Source organism: Physeter macrocephalus, chromosome 20 (assembly GCF_002837175.3).
Source record: "Physeter macrocephalus isolate SW-GA chromosome 20, ASM283717v5, whole genome shotgun sequence".
Taxonomy (NCBI): Eukaryota; Metazoa; Chordata; class Mammalia; order Artiodactyla; family Physeteridae; genus Physeter; species Physeter macrocephalus.
In genome coordinates, this window is record NC_041233.1 from 47,553,864 (window position 1) to 47,577,293 (window position 23,430).

At 43.5% G+C, this 23,430-nt stretch overlaps 1 protein-coding gene across 1 annotated transcript; it reads right to left on the bottom strand.

Annotated features, from left to right (window-relative positions):
• Positions 1 to 214: 214 nt before the first annotated feature.
• Positions 215 to 16,656, bottom strand: ACTA2 (actin alpha 2, smooth muscle). Its single transcript, XM_007100981.4, has 9 exons — positions 16,554 to 16,656; positions 12,248 to 12,402; positions 10,361 to 10,489; positions 8,531 to 8,641; positions 6,413 to 6,497; positions 5,877 to 6,038; positions 4,225 to 4,416; positions 2,880 to 3,061; positions 215 to 503 (listed from the first exon to the last, which is right to left on the bottom strand). The coding sequence occupies exons 2-9, from the start codon at positions 12,374 to 12,376 to the stop codon at positions 360 to 362; spliced, it is 1,134 nt and encodes a 377-aa protein (XP_007101043.1). The 5' UTR covers positions 12,377 to 12,402; positions 16,554 to 16,656; the 3' UTR covers positions 215 to 359.
• Between the last annotated feature and the right edge of the window lie 6,774 nt (positions 16,657 to 23,430).

Consider the following 23,430-nt stretch of genomic DNA (forward strand, 5'->3'; position numbering starts at 1 on the left):
TTTATCTCCTGCGTGTTTTCAAATTCTTCCCACTTACGGCATTGGTTGGCACTTCCCGTGTTAATGTGATTCTCCCCTTTCCTGGGAAACTTACACATCCTGGTTGTCATGTCTTCGGCCGCACCACTAGAGGGAGCCACTCTGTAATGGGTGAGGTCAGCCTAACAGAAATAACGTGATCAGCCTGGTGCTGATCAGAGGCCAAGGCGACAGGTTACAGGTAACATATTTCAGATTTATTAAAAAACACATAGGTAACAAGTCGGAGCTTTGGCTAGGAATGATTTGGAAAAGAATTGAAGGCATTATTCCACAGAACATTCACAGTGTGTGCTAGAGACAGAGAGCAGGGAAGTGTTCTAGAAGCATTTGCGGTGGACGATGGATGGCCCGGCCTCGTCGTACTCCTGTTTGCTGATCCACATCTGCTGGAAGGTGGACAGAGAGGCCAGGATGGAGCCGCCAATCCAGACAGAGTATTTGCGCTCGGGAGGGGCAATGATCTGTTGGTCAGGATGAGGAAGAAGGGCCATTAATGCACTAGAACGGGGCCTGGGCATTCCAGCATGGTCCGAATTTGGTGATCCCAGCTGAAGTTTCATGGACAACAGGGACAGTCTTGGCTGTTAGGTGCTGAACCCGAACCTGAACCCTAACCCGTGGGGTGTGAATAAGTTGTGGATTTAGAGATTCTTCAATGAGCACATTTGGTTTCCCAGCTTCCTTTTACACAATCTATTCCAAAGCGTCTATGACACCCCTGCTGCATTCAGTCTACTACTGGGCAAACTGAAAGTTGGTCCCAAATCCTGCATGGCCTCCACTTAAGCCCTGACAATGTCCCTGACTTCCATAAGCTGTTCTTCAGAACTCAGCACGACATAATACGCTCTGTGGACACAAACACCAGCAACTTCAAGGAGAAGTTTAGATTGTGCCAGAACTTACCACACAGGAACTTACTATAGACCTGATTAAGTACACTGAGATGCACTGTTTAACACAGAGGGGCCCAAGCGTCCCCCACTGGGATGGACATTCCCCTGGGATAGGTCCGAGTTAGGCTGCATTGGCTGGCCCTACCCACTGCATAGGCCTGGCATGCGTTTCTTAAATCAATGAATGGTTTAGGCTCAGAGAGCAGTGAATCAGGCCAAGGGTATGTCTCCCTACAGCAACTCTAAAAATAGCTATAGTTGAGTAATTCCAAATTCCATATCAGACTTGGATACTTGGGTAGAAATGAATATGGACACTTGGGCCAACAGATAAGGTATTTCTGAAACGGTGGTGAAAGGGTTTAGTTTCTGTTTATCCCTTGACCTCTGGTTGAACATTTATTTTTAATACAAGTAGCTGATATTTACTGAGCACTTACCATGTGCCGAGCACTGTGCTAAGCATTTTACATGTACTGTCTCATTTAATCCTCATAACCACTTTCAAGAGTAAGTGCTGAATTACTCCCATATTCCAAATGAGGAAACAGAGACTGAGAGAGGTTTAAGTAATTGACCTTGATCACACCGGTTGGTACATATCAGACCCAGTATGCAAACCTGGACCTCTCCCAGGTATTTTTTGGTTTTGTTTTAGAAATAACTTTTCATTTTCATATAATTTTAGTTTTACAGAAAAGTGGTAAAGACAGTGCAGAGAGTTCCTATAGACCACCCCCCACCCCCATTCATGTCAGTTTCCCCTAATGTCACCATCTTGCTGTGTCAGGTTTTTAATGGTTTGCTACCATCACACAGGAGCTCAAAGTTCTACATTCATTTCTATTCAAGACTCCAAGTTTGAAGAACTAGAAACTACCCAACTCTAGCTGGGTGTCTGTCATATGCCCCCAACCTAGGTTGGCTTTGTCAGCAGCCCTAGCAGCTGGTTTCATGTCCCTCCCTCCAGGGTGGGAAGATGAGGAGGTAAGTGCCAATCGGAGGGGCATCCGAGAATCACAAGTCCTCAGAAAACAGTCTCTTTCCTCTTAACCCGCAGAATTCCGAGCCTCTAATGTGGAGAGAGAGCATGCTTCCACCTAGTCCTCCCTGTTATGTTAGCTGCAGACCCTTTCAAAAGAGGAGTGCAAATGACAGAGAACTTGTCTGAAAACCTCTCGTGTGTGTGAACTGCCCCCAGAGTACCGCTTCGCCTGATCCCTGGGACGTGGACCAGCCTGGCCTCCTGATTTCAGAGTGATGACAGCCTTTGAGAAGTCACCAGCCACATGTAAGTTTGCCTCCAAAGAACGATGGCCTTTTAATCTGAGTTTCTTTGACTGTAACTCAAAACTCACACAGTGTAGGGGTTCTGATGGCTCAAGGACTGAGCTTGGTCATCCTGGGGTCATGCTGCACTTTTGAGCACTTGTATCAAAGGGTATGTCAGACAGAGAGATGAAGATAAAATTCTAATTCCTGGCCACTGAGATGGAGTCACATTTAGTACTGGAAGAAGAGTATACACTATTGAATCTACAGGGTTTACACCTCTTCAGAAATAAGTCTTGCTCATCTGTAATATTTGTAACGCTCTATACATGACATGCACTGTTTTTGTGATGAGGAAAAACAACACAATGTGTATTTTAGCGAGATATGGACACATGGGGGGCTCTATTGACCTTCACTGCAGCTGCTGAAAGCAGCTGATTGACAAGGATAAGTACAGATTAAATGTTGTACAAGATAATTCAACTTCTTTATGAACTGAACTGACCTACATCGTTTAAAGTATGGGACTTGTGGACTTTTAACCACTGCCTAGCTCGAAAACCCGTGAGTGCATGTGACCAAGATGTAGCCTCTGAAGAGTCCTTCACCTCTGGCTGTAGGGCTGGCATTGCCAGCAGCATACATGGGTCCGTCACTGAACTGTACCTTGATCTTCATGGTGCTGGGCGCCAGGGCCGTGATCTCCTTCTGCATGCGGTCGGCAATGCCGGGGTACATGGTGGTGCCCCCGGAGAGGACGTTGTTAGCATAGAGGTCCTTCCTGATGTCAATATCGCATTTCATGATGCTGTTGTAGGTGGTTTCATGGATGCCAGCAGACTCCATCCCTGGAAAAGAGACACAGGCCATGGTCCTTGGGTGGTGAATAAAGCCCAGGTTGACGTGGAAGACGATGCGAGCAACTGGATGATCTTACAGTGGACCAAAGCTAGGCAGGCATGATGCTCTGGGAACCGGCCATCTCAGGACCAAAAGGTCCTCGAATGCCCCATGTCCTCCTACCTCTTGTCTAGGGAGGAAGCCCTGCCTCTGCATCGCTGGGAGGGTGGGGGGCTACAACATCATATCCCTAATTTTTAATAGACTCACTACTAGAAATGATTCAAACAAGAAGCAAAGTCTTCAGATTGCCAGCAGAAGGTTCCACGCTGAGCCAATGTTGCAGCCGTTGCTCAGAACTTTCCCAAGTCTCTCTTTGGCTGCTGCCTTGTTCTTACTCCTCAAAGCTATATGATGCTGAATCATCCAAAAAAAAAAATGCTTCATTTTATTTGGACAAAGACTCGCTTTTCTTCAATCTTTGCAGTTTTGTGATGTAATACTAATAATGCTTAGTGATTAATTACAGCCAATATCTAATAAGCCTTGAACGCTCATTTCGGCCAAGCCCTGGGCTAAGTGCCCCCCCCACAGCTCATGTAATCCTCACAGCCACCCTATGAAATAGGTACTATGACAATCCTCATTTTACAGATGAGGACCCTGAGACTTCAAGGTCCAAGGTCATGAATAGAGAATTAAGACTCAAACCCAGGCTCACCCCTCCCAGAGCCTGCCCTCTGTAAACAACTATACTAACCTGTCTCCCAAGGTCAGTGCTAATGTAGGATTGCGCATGTCCGTTTTTCTCTCCCCTTATTATTCCCAAACTCAGCATTCAACCTATCCTTCCCATCCATCCATCCGGTGGCTCCGCTGCGTCCTAAGCACAGAGAGTATCTGATTCTTTCACTGTCAACCACACACCAAGAATGCTTTGGGCTTGACTACAACATAGACAATGTTTTCTTAAAAAGAAAACTCCTTTTCTGGCCTCCTTAACCCTTAAAAACGTGACATTCTTTCCTTTGCCCTGGTTTAGAAATGCACTTGGTTTTGTGGCCCCTGTCACATGTCCCCACACGCAGAAGGGTGCTGGGGGCTGAGGGTCGGCTGGGTGCAGGAGGAGAGGGTGGTCTCCCCAGAAGCAGGGGCAGGGCGTGCTGCCTACCAATGAACGAGGGCTGGAACAGGGTCTCTGGGCAACGGAACCGCTCGTTCCCGATGGTAATCACCTGCCCGTCAGGCAGCTCGTAGCTCTTCTCGAGGGAGGAGGAGGACGCAGCAGTGGCCATCTCGTTTTCAAAGTCCAGGGCTACATAGCACAGTTTCTCCTTGATGTCCCGGACAATCTCACGCTCAGCTGTCAGCGAGATACAAACATGGTTTGCACAGGTGGTAAAAATCCACCTGCCCCACTGCAGGCTCTCCGACAATGCAGGCTCCATCCACAAAGTGTATAAGTTCAATATTACATTCTGCACCCCCAAATCCATCAGGGCAATTAAATTATAAGTCCACTACGGAACCGCTTCTGTTCCCAGCGGAGCGCCTCACACAGAAGGTTCTTAGCAAATATTGTCTGGAAAGTTCAGGACAGGATGAAAATGAGCTGGCTAGAAACAGGCAAAGAGCAGGAAATCCTTAGTACATTAACTTTTTTGCACGATTAACTAATGAATCTCCATTATAAGCGCTTTATAACAGTTTGTTATATTGGATTTTCAGTTGACCTGGAAGACGCGTGCCGAAGCCACCCCTTAGAGGCCCCCCTACAGTTTCAAAAAGCTCCACAGACCCGTGTCATCTGGGCCAGGTAGATTCTAGCTCAAACCCTTGGAAAATTCATCACCTTCCAGAAAGAGGCAGGCCCTGGCTCAGGACAAGTCCCAAATGAGAAGGCCCCAGTGGTGCATGGAAGAAGTGGGCAGGCAGACCGCTTTCAGACTCCTGCCCTCTGAAGTTCTAAGCTATTGGTTCCATCTGGGCCCCTGGGAACCTTTTGGAAGCATCTTGGAATTCTTCACAGGGAGTAGAGGAGGAACAGAATTCACTCAACTGCCTACTCCAAAAGGAGATTTTAACATCTTCAGGGCTCAAACTTGGAGTCTAGAATAAGCCTCAGGGATGTCCAGAAACCTAAACATTTGGACAAGACCAAATTGGCCAAGGGAGGGCGGGCAGCCAGGGTCAAGGGCACTGAGGACGTCCCGACATCTCTAGTACAGTCTGCCTCTGGGCAGCGGAACACCAGTTTATAGTCTGAAGAAAAATGCGTCGCTGCCTGCGGGCTGATATTAATAGTCACTCACAAGTGCTGCATGCTTCCTCAGGGCCAGGAATTCGACATGCATGATCTCATTTACTACTCACAACATCCTTGTGAGAAAGGGTCTATGATTACTCCCATTTTACAGGTGAAGAGGCTATGGCTTAGGGAACTTGGGCATCTAGTCCAAGGTCACACAGCTAGTGAGTGAAAGAATTAGGACCCAAGTCCTATTGAGATGTCTCCAAAGACTGCCCATCACCATGCCATACCATCTTCAGTCTCTACGTGTGAATGGAAGCCATTCAAAGATGTTCAAACAGTGCAACTCTGACTAGCTCATAATACCAGATGGTTATAGCTGTTCTTCTTGAAGAAATAGTGTAATCGTTTAGCGATTTCACATAGCAAAATATGCACTGCTTTGCCCTGGGCGTTAGAATCAGGCCTTGATACCTGCAAGGTTGCCTCCCATTGTTTCCTTGGATAATCACCAAGTCCGGCAAGAACACCCCGCCCTTACATCCCCTCCCTTTATCTCCCGCAGGCCTCACCTGTGGTCACGAAGGAATAGCCTCGCTCGGTCAGGATCTTCATGAGGTAGTCGGTGAGATCTCGGCCAGCCAGGTCCAGACGCATGATGGCGTGGGGCAGGGCATAGCCCTCATAGATGGGCACATTGTGGGTAACACCATCTCCAGAGTCCAGCACAATGCCTGGGGGACAGTTGTACACAACAAAAGTCACCAGGGCAGCTGGTATGTGATCACTTACTGGTCTGGTAGAAGGGGAATTTCTAAGCCTCTTATTTGAAAGGAAGGAAGGCATTTGATAGGAGAAGTGGGGCAGGGCTGGATCAAGGAAAAAAAACCAAAAGAACAGGAAGAGGGAAACAATAGGAGAAGTCCTCCTGGAAATACAAGTTAAAGGGCTTAATTTTAAAGGTGAAAAGAAGACCTCTGAGGGCTGGAATTAACCCTGTCAATTTGAACTAAACCCCAATCCATCACAACCCGCATGTTTATGAACCATTAAATCCTGTAACTGATGGTGTATTCAACTGAGGCTCTTACCCCTCCCAACCACCTACCAGTTGTACGTCCAGAGGCGTAGAGGGACAGCACCGCCTGAATAGCCACATACATGGCTGGGACGTTGAAAGTCTCAAACATGATCTGCAAAGCAATTCAAAGAGCTGAGTTAGTGATGCTGCCAGTCTTACCAAGAATGCACAAGACTGCATCTTGTTGAGGAATGCAGAGGGCCCTCGTGGTTCTGGGTAGAGGAAACTAAGGTAAAGGAGGGCCAGGGCAGCCTTGGTTACTAGTCAAGGAGAAATGAAGGTGTAAATGAAGAAACCATTATACCAGAGGCCTGATGGCATGGGGAGGGGGATACATGACCAGCCAGGTATAAGGAGGGTCTAGCTTCTGGCCCTGGCCCTGACTTGAACATGACCTGGGAGAATTCACCAAACTAACAGCTGAATGATGTGGGCTTCATTCCAGGTCTCTTGATTACAAATGGAGGAGGAGTTTGGATGAGAAGAGTTCTGAGGGTCCTCCAGTGTGAACAGTCCAGGACTTAATACTGTTATCAAAGCCAAAAGAAACAAAAGATAGCATCTATACTTCTCTGGTGTATGAAAGAGCACCCCCCTCAACACACACACTTTTTTTTTTTGGCCGCGCGGCTTGCAGATCTTAATTCCCTGACCAGGGATTGAACCCAGGCCCTCTGCAGTGAAAGCTCAGTGTCCTAACCACTGGACCGCCAGGGAATTCCCAAAAGAAGCCTTTTAAACCTGAAGCTCAGACTGGTTGAGATGAGCCCTGTTCTGTGACCTGAGGTTCGTTTAATCTGTTCCACTTTTTTATGTCGTTGCTGGGTCAATGCCAGCCCTAGAATCTGAGGCCACTCTGGGTGCAGTGAAGGAGCCCTGATTCCTGGAAGAAAAGAACCGCCTGCTGGTAACAGAGAACCGAGTATGAATGTCAATGTGGCAGCTCATGCAGTCCAGGGACACGATTAGAACCAGAGTCCCTCCGGGTCAAGCATTAGAAATCTGTGCCCACGGAGATGCCCACAGACCACCATTTCTCCATCTGCAAAACCCTCCCTGGTCTATTCACCAGAGCGAATATCTAGTATCATTTGCCAGACGGCCATAATTCCCAACTATATTTTTTACCATTCACAGGAAAAATAGCCCCCATAAGAAACAACATCTTTTGCTACATGAGCACTTCCCAGGCACACAGATGTTACCCTGTAGAGAACAGCTGCTAGTGTGTTGGTGTAGCGCCTAGAACTCTTCTGAGAAAAAGACCCTGCAGTATTTACATTTATTATTCTCCGAGGTCAAAAGATCATGGGTCAAATCCAAGCTCTGCCACTTCTAGCTGTGTGACCTTGGGACAATCACCTAGTGTACTTGAGCCTCGATTTCTTCATTTATATTATCAGCATACGAATAGCTCCTGCTTTACATTGTTAAGATTTAAACAGACAATGAGTGTAAAATGCTTAGCCCAGTGCTTAACCATAGCAAGCATGAAATTGACACTAGGTGTATTTATTTAGCAGCTCATCCAAACTGGAAATCTTGTCTGGCTGGTGGAATGGATGGTCTCCTGATCCAAAACCTTTGCGCTTCAGACAAGTCACAATAATGACAATAATAACTATTTGTTGAAGGTTATCATACCAGGTACCATGAAACACATTTAGCATTTACCTCATTAATCTTCACCTCAACCCTTTGAAAAATAATAGTACTAATATTACTCCCAACATATGGACAAGGAAACTGAGGCTCTGAGAAATTAAGTGGATTCTTTAAAGTCACATAGCTGATTAAGTGACAGATCGGGTTTTCAAACCGGGATCTGTCAGACTCCAGAACCAAAATTCCCCATTTTATGTTATCCTGCACTTTGAAATGACTTCTCCTTAGAAGGTTTTAACCTAAACATGTCACCTTTTCAGTTAAATCTTGGAAGTTTCCTGTTGCTCTTGGAACCAAGGGGCCATTCCTGCAGTAAGGATGTCAGTGCCATCAGGGTGCCCCTGGCCTTTGGAATCCTGGAAAGTTATCAGCCTGTGAGTGGACTGGTGGGTGGGCCTTCTCACTGCGGTCCTGCACAGCCCCTTTAACACAGGACCTTCCCCAGACACCAAAGTGCTGGGCCCTGGAGTGCATATTTACCTGGGTCATTTTCTCCCGGTTGGCTTTGGGGTTCAGGGGTGCCTCGGTGAGCAGGGTTGGATGCTCTTCAGGGGCGACACGAAGCTCATTGTAGAAAGAGTGGTGCCAGATCTAGCAGGGAGACCGAGGAAAAGCACAATGATGTGAGGCTGTAGGGGCACTGCAGTCCTCGAAAAGGGATCTGAATGGGCTAATGAAACCAGATCCAAATAAAATGCTAGAAGTACTCACTATGTGTCCACATTTTTACAGATGCAGAGACTGAAACTCAAGGACTGTAAGTAACTTACTGAGGATTCACAGCTCGTAGGTGAATGAGCAAAAACGCAAACCCAGGACTATGAGGCAGGATGGAGTAGTGGTTAAGGGTACAGGCTCTGGCATCAAACCTGGGTTCAAATCCTGGCTTAACCACTTCTTGGTTATGTGAGCTTAGGCAAATTTTAACCCTTCTCAGCCACAATCTCTCCATGGGTAATATAAAAATAATTTGTATGTCTTTGTGAGACTTAAGTCAGGGAACCCTAGAGTTGCTATTTAGCCCAGTGCCTAGCCCAGAGTAAATGTTACTATTATTCAACTATATCTTCTTTACCCCCTATTTCCACTTTAGTTAATATTCATGGGCAAATGACTTAGAGTAGCAAGTAAAAGGACAAATGAATGAATATATGAAAGGATGAATGAAGCTGACCTAATTGCCACTTTTAATATTTGAGGGAAATTTTCCTCCCCTCCATTCCCCTCTTTGCTCCCCAGGGCTGAGAGAAGCCTGCCTCGGTCAGCACACTCTGGACCTTTCGTTCATGGGTGGACATTTGGCCAAAAAAAGCCAGTGCCTATTTCTAGCAAGTCCGTGTGATGTACTTTGGACATACTTGTGTTTGCTTCATGGTTGAGCAACCTCTTTATTTTTTTTATTTTTATTTTTGAGCTGTTTCTTTTTTTAATTTAATTTTTATTTTATATTGGAGTATAGTTGATTTACAATGTTGTGGGAGAGAGAGAGAGAGAGAGAGAGAGAGAGAGTGTGTGTGTGTGTGTGTGTGTGTGTGTGTGTGTGCGTATGGAGCTGACAGATATATAAAAGTCCAGATGTTCTGGTTCTAATATATTTGTTGCATTTAAAAAATTTAAGTCACTTTCTCATTATTTCTTCTGCTTTTTCTCTGATCACTTGTGTTTCCATAATGCCTAATAACAAACATCAAAATCCTAGGATTTAACTCTTCTCCTCATTAGCTCTTCTATATAGGTCTGGGAGATAAAGACTTCACTTAATGCAACACAGGGAGATACTTTTGAAAATATTTATTTAAAAATTTTTGTCATGTGCTTGGGCTTCAATATGTTGAGGGACATTCAGGAATGTATGAATGTATAGTTTTCTATAGTGAAAACTAAAAATGTATATATATATTTTAAATGTTCAGGGTGAGTTAATGAAAAACTTTCAAGAATGGGTGGGTGAAGGCAACCCTTTGTTCTCCTGGCTGCTACTCATATAATGCTTGTCCTCGGAGGGCAAGCCAGTGGACTGAGCAATAGACTATTAATTCCCACCATTGTCTAAGGACTACTGTTCTCATCTGCAGAGCTAGCTCACTCTAATTGGTTTATAAACCCTGTTAGGCAAAGGATTTGCTTTTTTTTTTTTTTTTTTTTTAAAGAAACAGTTCAGGATTTTTTTTTTTTCCAGTCAGTAATAATCTAGAAGGAACATTGTACAAGTAAAAGTACAACTGGGCAAAGTGAGCCAGTTCTTTTCCCCAGCAGTAGCAAAATGTTTGGAATCTGGAGCCACAGAATTATGCATGAATCTCCCGGTACCTTTTCCATGTCGTCCCAGTTGGTGATGATGCCGTGTTCTATCGGGTACTTCAGGGTCAGGATTCCTCTTTTGCTCTGTGCTTCATCACCCACGTAGCTGTCTTTCTGTCCCATTCCCACCATCACCCCCTAAAAAAGGTTCAACACATCACGAGCCGGCCTCTCTCAGAACTTGTGAACTGATTACAGTCCAAACACAAAGGGTTAAATCCTTGCGATAGAAAGTTCCTTCCGGTACCAACAATGATATGCTGAATCCTACTGTCACTAAGTTCTTTATTTATTATTTTTTTCATAACAGGGTCAATTTATTGGAAATGTATAATAATTCTAAATGTGTATGTACCTAATAACAAAGCTTAAAAAACATGAAGCAAAAACTGACAGAATTAAGGGCTTGATAGACAAATCCACAATTAAGGTTAGAAATTTTAACACCTTTCTCTCAGGACTATATAGAAAACTTACACAAAAATTCAGTAAGAATCTAGAAGATCTGAACAGCACTATGTCTAATTGACATTCCTAGAATGCTAAGCTCAACAAGTGCAGGATCACATTATTTGCAAATGTACATGGAACATACATCAATACAGAGCAAATGCTGGGCCATTAAAGTTGTTAAGAAACAGCCTTAGGTGATCGGAAACAGTTCTCTCAATATAGCAGAGAACCCTGAATAGTTCTCTCAAATAGCAGAGAACCCTGGGGGTAAGGCAACTTTGTGTCATTTATCCTCTACATCCCTTGATGAGCTCTCTTAGGGCAAAGATTGTATCTGTCTTGTTCGCCACTATGACAAATTTCCCGGCACATATTCGGCACTCAATCATTATTTGTTGAATGGATCTGTAAAATTTTACATGTTAGTTAAATGGCATTTTGCCTCTTATAAATCCTTTAAACTGTACTTTTGAAGTTGTCACCTACCCAAGAGTATATCTAACTGTTATAAGCAAAAACATTATTTCTACAAATGATCACTTTGTGCTTGATTCCTCATAGATAAATTCATACCAATCAACACTGACATCTGCCTAAAGTAGTGGGATGTATTTTTTAATCATTAAGGTGAAGCTTTAAAAAAGAGAGAATTCTCATGACTAAAATTTAAAATTGCACTGGAGTGACTTAAAATTGCAAAACAGTCGTGGCTACTATAGTTCCATAAGTAGTGATTTATGCAAAATATCTCCATCCCAAAAGTTCAACAAAGGGACAGAGTTCATTCATGGGGAGAGGCTTCTATTATTTGTTCTTGTGAATCTATGCCAAATTGAAAGCTTAAATATCAATCAGATAGGCTCAATGTGCAAAATACATTTCTGCTGTGAAGGAGAATTTCTGAGATGAAACTCTCAGTTTTTACCCTGTGGCTGCCATCAACATTTTGTTTCTACATAATGCTATGTAAAATTACCATGTGGCTGTCCACATGTATTTATTTTGTTGACAGCTAACAGATGTAAAATTACATTTGGTAACAATGCTTATTTTCATCTAACATTAGCTTCTGTGAGAGTGGGTGACCTGGGCTTTTATTTTAGTTTCTTTCCAAAGAGTAGCTATGGAATACATCAGATAACCCATAAACTCATAAATATCTCTGATGCTGATGACAAGATTACATTTAGACAAAAAGGATTTATGAAAAAGAGTCGGTCTTTGTATCTGATAGACACCCAATAGATAATCTATCAACATTGTGTATTAAATTGGCACTTACTTCTAGACGTCAATCATCAGAGGTACATTTTTAACATGGTTACATAATTTCCGGGCAGAGAGCAACAGACAATCTATGAATACCCATAGCGGGTACCAGAGACATAGAGGAACCAAATCTATAGCCTTGTTTCTCTCTGTTCCAGAGAAAATTTTCCTTACCTGATGTCTGGGACGTCCCACAATGGACGGGAAAACAGCCCTGGGAGCATCGTCCCCAGCAAAGCCAGCCTTACAGAGCCCGGAGCCATTGTCACACACCAGGGCGGTGCTGTCCTCTTCTTCACACATCTTGGCTGGAGCTACGACACAGGGTCCTGCAGGGAACAGGGAGGAAGCCACCCCGCTGTTATCCAGCAGTCATGGCATTTAACCTGACCGCTCCCACCTTCCAGGCTGAGTTGAGACACCCTCCTGCGTACTCCTAGAGCGCCCTCTGCTGATTCTTATCTAACACAGCATTTATCTCAAAGTACTTTCATTAGACTGAAAACTTTTTATAACGAAAACTCTGATTTCCACGTTCATACAACAGGTCTCTAGCACCGTGGCTGGCACGTCACATGTGCTCACAAGCACTTTAAAGACTGACTAAGTAAGTGAATGAATGAACTACTGCAGAGCACATATGGAATATCAGACCATGAGATCAGATATTCACAGGGACAAGTCATTTGCTAAAGAAGTATCTGGAATTTGCTGCCTGTATCCAACCATCTTCACATTTTTCTAGATATAACTTCAAATTTTTTTCAAAAACGTAGATTTTGAGGAATGGGCAGCATGTGAAAATTTGGAAATATTGAGACATTTAATGTAAAATGTTTAAAAGAAAATTCTCTTTTGGATCCTGAGGACTTTAAACTTTACCCTTGGAAAAACATTAGAACCAATCAAAACTTTCTAAGAAGGTGCTTTAAATTTTAGGGGCCACAGTCATTCCATTAATAAAAACCACTGCTACCCTGTAAGTCCAACAAGCCAGGGTGAATCCAAAACTTTACACATCATGCAGTAGAATGCTTTGGTTGCCGTTAAAAAAGATAAATAAAAGGATAAGTTACAGGTATATTCTTATGTAATACTAGGTTAGAGAAAGTAACATTGTACGATCCCATTAAAAATGTATTTTTATGCGCTAGAAAAAGATTAATCATATTTACCATGATGTTGATGGGGGTTATTTTTGAAGTGGTGGGTTTTCTAGGTGTTTTAAATGATCATCCCTGGGTTCTGTAATACTTTCTGAATAAACTGAGCAAATTTATTCCAAATTGAGTGTATTCTTTTAGTAAGAAAACAATATTTTAAATATCCCAATGTTAAGCTTGGATCCTATGGCAAAATTTGGAAGGCTGGAGCAAAAGTAACAACTTAAAGATCTGGGAAATTGAAGGCTTATTAGAGAACGTTTTCATTTAATGCCCTCGTTTCTCAAATGAGAAAACTCAGGGGAAGTGATTTACTCAAGGGCACGCAGGGCCTTACAGACAAAGTTGAACCAGAGATCAGGTCCCCTTGGCTACCCTTCAGCTTTCAATCTAGACCCCTTCCATTTTCTAAGCAGAATTAGGAGAAAATAGTCTTTAAAGAGAAGGACACCCAGAGTTCTCTGCCTGACTTTGAGATGATAGGATTTCAGGTTCAGGAAGATTCTTCTAAGTTGGTGAACTCATTGCACCCCCAGGCCTAGATATAAAAGGCAACTCTTTTAAGGAAATTTCTGGGACGTAAGAAAAGAAAAAAAAGCTATTACGGTTTGAGTTGTGCCAGACCGTTCCCATGAAACCAATGCTCCGTCTTTCCAAATGCCTAGAACTTCCATGGCAGTGTCTCATGCAACATAACCCTTTGCAAAGAGCATGAACCTCAACTGAGAGGACATATCTTAAAACCCAGGACATGTACTATTATCGCCAACTGACAAACCAGGAAATCAAGACTCAAGTTGGAATGATTTGTCCAAGATCCCAAAACTGGTAGAGTTAGGACAATAAAGATCACAGCACATGATGATTATGGGCTTGGATTCTGGAGTCTCACTCGGATTTGAGTGTGGCCTTCACCGCTTAGAAGCTATGTGACTTAGTAAGTTATGTAACATCTCTAAATCAGTTTCTTTATCTATGAAACAACAGTAAAATCTGTATGTAGCACATAGAGTTCTTACGGGGATTAGATTTTCTAAAAGGCATTTAAAATAATTTATGGTGGCATATACATTATGAATTCTCAATAAATATTATTTTAAAATGTTTAGCATCATTATGTGATTATTATCATTATCCAGATCTTTTTACTTCTAGTCTTTGCTTTCTCTCCACACTCCCTCTAGGCCTACCACAGAAACCTTCAACTTGTGGATTCTACTTGTAAGAATGGAAAATGAGGTTTATCAATGGCCGACTCTTTCTTTTCCCACCCTTCCCTTCCCTTTCCAGACACTGAATTATGTTTGGTAGTCATGTGATTTGGCTTCCTTCCTAGCAGATTAAGAAGCAAAAAGAGAGAGGAGACATGTAAGAGCGAGAAGGCAGAAGAAGCAGTCGGAGGCCGAGGCATGTGTCAGAGGCTGTCGGCACTGGATCAGCAGCCTCTCTGGATGTGCTAAGCAGACTTGCCAAAACAAAAGTAAGGGCTGAAAACAGGATAAAATATTTGGAATTAGGAGGCTCTAAAAATGTGATGGTGTGGTCACTATGAATACATATGTCCTTAATAACCCTATCCTTGGACAGGAAGGGTTTGGGAGAGCGTTAGAATGCACTGCAGACAAAGTAGGCTTAACGCTCAGCGTCAGCAAGCGTGCAGAAAATAAAAAAAATCTCAAAATCTGGCCAATGTGAAAGAAAGAAAATGTCCAGGAAGAATTTTAAAATCTCTGAAAGGAGCACTGTCGTTAGAGAAATCTGTGTCCCCAGAAAGGACCCGGCTCAGTGGTTTGCAACTCTTACCTAACCTGATGAGCAGCTGGGTTTGGAGCAAAGCATTTCCTAATTAGGTAAAACACACTCGAAAGTCTGCTTTTGGAACAGCACCCGGGTCAGGGGGTTTGCTCTAACCGACTCGAGTGCATCTCGTGCCAAAAATGAGGAGTTAGTGGGAGGGGAACGCTCCAGGTCCCAGCTCGACAGTCTTGAAACACAAACCATATTTAGTCATGAATCACAAAATGGAAGGAAAATCTCAGTGTGAAAACTCCAGTCCGGGCTGAAGCTGCCAACCCCTGATTTACAGCAAAGAGCAGCCTGTGGTGGCAGGGCTGGCTCCCGGGTCCCGCCTGGCTGAGAAATGCAAACCAGACATCGCACAGGCTGAGACGCAAACAGCTGTCAGACGCACACTCGGCTCCCTCTCTCTTTATTCACAAAGATTCAGCGGGGCTCCTGCTGCGCTCTGCTGCAGACGACCAACCAACCGAGACGAATATATCTTTTTTTTTTAACATCTTTATTGAGGTATAATTGCCTTACAATGGTGTGTTAGTTTCTGCTTTATAACAAAGTGAATCAGTTATACATATACACATGTTCCCATATCTCCTCCCTCTTGCGTCTCCCTCCCACCCTCCCTATCCCACCCCTCTAGGTGGTCACAAAGCACCAGCTGATCTCCCTGTGCCATGCGGCTGCTTCACACTAGCTATCCGCCCTGCGTTTGGTAGCGTATATATGTCCATGCCACTCTCTCACTTTGTCCCAGCTTACCCTTCCCCATCCCCATATCCTCAAGTCCATTCTCTAGTAGGTCTGTGTCTTTATTCCCATCTTACCCCTAGGTTCTTCATGACCTTTTTTATTTTTTTCTTAGATTCCATATATATGTGTTAGCATACAGTATTTGTTTTTCTTTCTGACTTACTTCACTGAGACGCATATATCTTGAAGTGTAAGCTCACAGTTACACTCAAGAGACTTTCCCACAGAAGACACTACCAATGAGAGCCAGAGGAACCCAGATGCAAATACACAAAGAGCCAATATCAAAGGCTAGGCAACTGACCTCGGTTCAATTCTAAAATCCACTCCCAGATACCATAGCTGCACCAGAAGTACAGTCCAGTGAAAAATCCCCACACCAAATCTGAACCACAAGCAGATACTGGAGTTTCCAGCGCCTAAATATAAATCGTCACGTAACTTACTGCAGACAGCTTGACTGCGTCTCTGAAATGCGCTGCAAGACCCAGGCTGTTGGTTTAGTACAAACAGATGTTGCAGGTGACACACATAGATTTCATTCCATCTTGCTCTCCCCACCCTTGCCCACACCAGGCTGCGTCTTAGCTTGGATTTTAAGGTTAGATAATTAGAGCTAAAAGCTACAATCGTGTTAGTAGTACAATCTTCATTCAAAAATTTCAGAGTGTGTGAGCCTGGTCAAAATCCCCAGAGATGACATCTGATTATACTGGGGAATGTCAGAGCTGCTGGAATCTAAGTCACATCCCTGGGCCGGTGCCACTTACCCTGAAAGTGCTCGGCTGGGCTTCTCTCCTCTGGCTGGTGTTCGGGGAAACTGAACGCTGAAGGGTTATATAGCCCCTTGGTCTGCTCCCCTCCCACTTGCTTCCCAAACAAGGAACAGCGACAGACTTCAGCCCTCCGTTCAGCCTAACACAACCATATAGGGACCTCAGCACAAAACTCTCTAATCTGGGTGGCCGGAGGTCTGGGTCTCTTCCCCCGCATTCCACTTCTCTGCTCAAGAAAAGGCAGGCAGCTCAGCTGCCTGTGGGAGATAAACACCCCAAGCCTTCAGAACAATTGCTGAAATGCCCAGAGATACGGAGTGAGCCTCATGGGGCACATGCAGGCGCGGTTCGCACATTCCTCAGGAGATGCCAGCCGGCTGTCTTGCTAGCGTTTCGGGTCATTTCCTCATGAACTGAGTACAGAGAGAAGCAGCCTCTGAGGGGTGGGGACTTTTAAAAATTCCCCTAAAAACGGGGTCTGCGATGAAGAAAGAGATGCTGCAATGGTCCATAAGTTTAGAGAGGGAGTGAGAACTTTGTGGTCGTCAATGCTGGGTTTATGAATCAAGTCTGGGGTGGGGGGCGGTGATGGAAGTAGGAACTGAAGTGGAGACAGGGTTGAAGGCCCGTGTTTTCACAGAGGCGCTTGGAAGTCAGCACGACCTTGACCATTTTGGTCCCCTGGTTCATTAGCTGTGTCTGCTAATTTGCCCTGAGCGATGTAGCAGCATGATAGGGGCTGTCCTTCAAGCAGAGTCCATGCAGGCACCTGGCACAGAAGCAGTCTGAGAGCAAAGGGCGTGTTTAAGGGAAGCCTCTCTGAGCCTCTTCTTGCCCCGCTGATGCATCTGACAGGTGACAGAGATAACAGGTGACCCAGGCATTCCTCAGAGGAAGGTAGTGAGTAAACACCAGTCTGACCTTAAGCTCTCATTCCCAGGTGACAACAAATACCTTCAATGGTTTTACATTTGCCTGCTCCTCTTCGCCAAGCCAAGGTTCTAACTAAATTCATGACAGAAATATTTTTGACGGCTACCATGAGCATTTCTGCTGACATATGAGAAAAATCCCAGGATGAATGTCTCTGTTTTACAGCTGTGGCCAGCCCTTCACTCATGTTACTGTGTCTGACCTGTTTGATTTATGGTACACACACACACACACACACACACACACACACACACACACACATTTATCTTTGAGAAATTGCACCATTGATGATTATATAATTTTATATGGCTTAAGTCTAAATGATAACAGATTGCTCTGTATGTTTCAAGGATTTGTCAACCGTTTCTAGTTTTTGTCAACCAGAAAACACAATTGCGTGAATGTTCAAACTTGAAGACTATGCAATAGAACATAAAGTTGGGCATTTGGAATTAATCTAGTGGTTTTTATCACAGGGAACACGTGAAGCAAAAATTCCATATTTTCCTCATTGGGAGGGCAATTTGAGCAGAGGTAGGGTCCCGCCTCCTCCCACTTCTGTCTCAAGCAGTGTCTGTGTAGTCCCTGACAGTTTATGGAGTGAATGTTTCTTTAAATACCGAAAATAAGAGTTTTGATGTTCACCTTTCTGATTCTTATGTCATTTTCTCCCTTGATTCTACTATTGTGCATTCACAGCCCTCAGAGCAATCAGACTATGATGGCACGAACAGACATACAAGACGATGATTCAAGGTTTAGTTTTTCTTACAAGTTTTTTTTTCCTTTTTCCTTCCTTCCTTCCTTCCTCCCTCCCTCCCTCCCTCCCTCCCTTCCTTCCTTCTTTTTTAAAATTTATGACACTAACCAGGGAGGACCTCTAACTGAAAATAAATTTCTGAACCAGTGATTAAATGGTCTCATTGTCTGGGTTTGAGATTTATACTTTCATACCCCATCCAAGTCTCCTCAGTGAGAGAAAGCAGCACTGGATGAGTATGTGTGTGTGTACAGAGACATCTCCAGTCAAGTGGCCAGATATCTTCTGGGGCTCTCAGCCATGTATCCAAGAAGTTATGGAGCAATTAGAAAAACAGTAGTGTCTGAGGACTTGGTTGCCATTCAGGAAAACTATAAAATAAATTCCAGGCTATAAGCACATTCAAGAATCATGCCCAGACGTGTGGTTCTACAAAGAGCACACACCATCTTGGTAGCATTACCCAATGATGATTTATTGTAAATTCCTTGAGATCTGGGACAGTTTTAATCCTCTTTAATCCTCAGTCCAGAGCTGAGTAAGCAGTGAGTGCTCAATAATTGCCTAATGATTTCTTGATTAATCTTTATCTCCAGTACCATGTGGATTTCACTTGGCTGTGTCAGTATTGCCAAACAGCCATATAATATGGATGTCTGGCAAGGAAAATGATTTTCTGCTGCAGTTGAAAATTTGGGCTGTAGAAATTGTTTTCTCTAGACTCATCACACTCATTAACTATTTTGTTCAGCTCATAGAATTCATTTTGCCTGAGGAGACTCAATGAGAGCAAGGCATCCTTTCTGTTTCTAATTCTCAGAATTCTCCAGGTTCTGGAAATCTCAGAATCAAAGGCTGAGTTCTCCTAAGACAGCCCCAGCAGACAAACTCACCCAGCCCATGCTGGCACAATGGCCGTTCCAGCCACATCTGCAGGGATTTGCTGGACTCCGTTCTGTTCTTTGCTTGAGCAAATCAGAATTTTTTTATGGCAAATTTGATTTGACACCTCCTATGGGAAGGTAAATGCAGGTATTTGGGGGGTCTGCTAATACTCAGTAGATGGTGTTTATTCTCACAGTGCTCTTATTTATTTCAAAATCTGAGAAGTTTGAAGGAATGTCCCATAAGAGAAGACACTTGGCACACTAAATGTGAGAGAAACAACCTGCAGCATAAGGAGGAAATGCAGTGAAAATCAGCCTTCAGTCCTTGTCTTTGTACAAAGGCAAAAAATTTTAGAGCAAAACACAAGGGAGTTTGATTCAGAGTTCAAGTTCTAGAGCTACCACTAGCTCTGTGTCCTCTCTCTCTCTCTCTTTTTTTAAAACTTTTTATTATATATTGGAGTACAGTTGATTAACAATGTTGTGTCAGTTTCAGGTGTACAACAAAGTGATTCAGTTATACATATACATGTATCTATTCTTTTTCAAATTCTTTTCCCAATTAGGTTGTTACAGAATACTAGGCAGAGCTCCCTGTGCTATACAGTAGGTCCTTGTTGGCTATCCATTTTAAATACAGCAGTGTGTACATGTCAATCTCAAACTCCCCCCCACCAGCTTTCCCCCCTGGTAACCAAAATGTGTCCTCGCTCTGACTCTTAGATTTCTTATATGAAAATAGGGTCAATAATCATATCTTATCACAAGGTGGTAGTGGGATGTGAAGAGTTAATAAATGAGAAGTGCCTGGAATACTGCCTCACCCGTGGAGAGCACTATGGAATTATTAGCTATTATTATCATCCAGTGTTCTATGAGGGAAAGTTAGATCCAGAGGTGAGACAGTTTCTCAGACAAAAAAAAGCACAGACTTAAACTTTTAACCAAAAGAATGTGACACTCTGTGTTAGTTTCCTTTTGCTGCTTTACCAAATTACAACAAACCTGCTACAAACAACAAAATTTATTATATTACCGTTCTTGAGGTCAGAAGTCCAAAATAGCTTTCACTGGTTTAAAATCAAGATAGTTATCTTTCTTCTGGAAGGTCTGGAGGAGAAAGTGTTTTCTTGTCATTTCTATTCTAGGGGCCACTGCATTTCTTGGCTCATGGCCTCTTCCCCTATCTTCAAAGCCAGCTTTGTAGCATCTTCAAATCTCTCTTTCTGGCTCTGACCATCCTGCCACCCTCTTAGAAGGACCTTTGTGACTACATTGGGCCCTGCTGGATAATCCAGGGTAATCTTCATATTTTAAGATGATTAACTTAATCACATCTGCAAATTCACAGGTTTGGGGGATTAGGATATGGACGTGTTGGGGAGGCCATTATTCTGCATATCATATATGTTTATTCAATCACACACAAATGTATTTCCTGTTGCACATCAAGGCATTTGTAACAGTTTCTCAGATAAAAAGAAAATTTCCACCAATGGCATTGACATTAGATATACTTACTAACATCCAATAGACGTTTAGAGATAATGCACAAGTCCTGTGTCAGGAAAAGGATCGGAAAACCCTAAGGCTGTCTGTCCACAATGCCATAAAGGCCAACTAGGAAAGTGGAATGAACTTGTTCACTCCTTTAAGCTTTTCAGAGTGTCTAGACTATGTAATGTATTTCAAGATGTATTCCAGTGCTTTACTATATTTTATTTTATTTGTAAAAGAAGAGAATGCATTCTGGCTTGCAGAACAACACCCTGTTAGATTTTGGAGGCAGAACAGCTTTTCATATTCTCGTTGTCATGAAAAGATAACTTGGGAAATTAGGGTTAATCATGAAGGATCGAGAGCTCCACAAGTTGAGTTGAATTCCTGGAGGAGAAGGACACTATCATCCCTCCGTTAACAGCACTTATGTTTTGCCTGTATCTTCTGCCTTATCTACCCCCACTCAGAAGTAGTATGCTCCGGGCTTCCCTGGTGGCGCAGTGGTTGCGCGTCCGCCTGCTGATGCAGGGGAACCGGGTTCGTGCCCCGGTCTGGGAGGATCCCACATGCCGCGGAGCGGCTGGGCCCGTGAGCCATGGCCGCTGGGCCTGCGCGTCCGGAGCCTGTGCTCCGCAATGGGAGAGGCCACAACAGTGAGAGGCCCACGTACCACGAAAAAAAAAAAAAAAAAAAAAAAAAAGAAGTAGTATGCTCCAACATTGCCCCAATAATCCTGAAAATGGACTTTTCCACTAACAAATCAGACTAGCTCACAGCTTAGGGTCTCTGCTCTTCCTGTTCCTCTGCCTGGAACAGTTTTTCCCCATTTACCGCTCTAACTCCTCCCCCACATCCAGTTCTTCTTCTGTCATGCTCTACGTGACCTCCTCAACTCAGCTAGGGGTCACTAAGCCCCAGTCAGCCTTCCCTACCCCCTCCACCTTCCATTTTGGTTAAGTGCCCCTCCTCTGTTTGCCCATTACCATACCATGTTCACCTTTCCTCTGGGACCCACAGCATTGCTCTTCTATAGTGCACTTAAATTCCAGGCTAGAGGGCAAAGACTAAATGCATTGGAGGGCAAAGACTAAATTGATTTCATCTTTGTATTCCTAGAGTCTAAAACATGCAGTAAATGTTTCTTGAACTGAACTAAATCAAGCATGGAAAATGCTTAACAAATAATAGTTTTTAAACAATGAAGGTCAAAGTTATTTGGAGGAGAGGGTAAATAATATCAATTAATATTTATCAGACCTATATTCTCTACTTACATGAACTCATTTAATCTTCACAGCAGCCATAAGGGACACGGTTATTCCCTTTTATAGGCGAACAAATGGGGGCTCAGATAAATGAAACATCTTGCAAAAGCCTTCATAGCTAGTAAGTGGTTGAACAGGAATTCACACCCAGACACATCTGTGTTTGACCAGAGACTGAGTTCAAATACGTACACAGAAGTGTGGGTAGTCGCCTGGGTGTTAGCATCCACCAAGGTAGAGGGCAGCGAGAGGTTAAACCATCGTGCCAAGGCAGGTGACTTCACTACTCAACGGTCATACCTCATGAAATCCTGGGCACATAGGACAACACTTCACTAGCTGTCTCAAAGGAGAGAAAATGTCCCACCATCAGCTCCTCCCTTCTACCCTGACTAGACTCAAACCCCCTAGCTTCCTACCGGTTGAAGTTCTCCTTCAAAGCCCCGGATCTCAAGAATGACTGTCATGATTTGCCTGGGACATGGGACTTTCAGTGCTGGGGAAAGTTCTGGGTGAACCAGGACAAGCTGGTTATTCTATTCTTCACCAGTAAGAGTGGCCTGTCCTATGTGTTACTCATAGGGCGTCTTTAGGGAAAATTCCTCTCAGAGGCTCTTGGGGAGACCACAACTATCCCCTTCACAGCACTGACACAGACCAGCACTGTCCAACAGAACTTTGTGCAATGATGGAAATGTTCAATATCTGCACAATCCGCTACAGTAGCCACTAGCCACACGGACTATTGCTCACTGAAATGTGGGTAGGAATTGAATGTTTAATTTTATTTAATTTTAAATAAATGTAAAATCCACACGTGGCTAGTGGCTACCATATTGGACAGCAGGGTATAGAAAGTGATTTTTAAACTTGACTAAATCACTAAGGGGCTTTAAAAAGTCCCAATGCTCAGGCCACACTCCCGATCAATTAAATCACAGCATCAACGGTGGGATACAGGCATCCAAACTGTAGCCAAGGATGAGAACCTTCAGAACAGACCAGGGTTCTCAAAGCATGGTCTGTGAATAGATTGCATCAGAATCAATAAGAGAGTGTGTTAATAATACACATACCTGAACCCCCTCCCACCCAAACACACCTCCTAAATCTTAATCCCTGGGGAAGATACCAGAATATATTTTAAGTTTTAGAATAGATTTAAGTTTACAGAAAAGTTGTGAGGATAGTACAGAGAGTTCTCCTATACCCCACACCCAGTTTCCCTTATTATTAACTTCTTACATTAATATGGTACATTAGTCACTTGTCACAATTTATGAACCAATAGTGATACCTTGTTGTTAACTAAAGTCCATACTTTATTCAGATTCCCTTAGTTTTAACCTAATACCCCATTTTGTTCCAGGATCCCACCCAGGACACCACATTACATTTAGTTATCATGTTTCTTCAGGTTCCTCTTGGCTGTGACAGTTTCTTAGACTTTCCTTATGTTTAAAGACCTTGACAGTTTTGTGGGGTACTGGTCAGGCATTTTGTAAAATGACCCTCAACTGGGAATC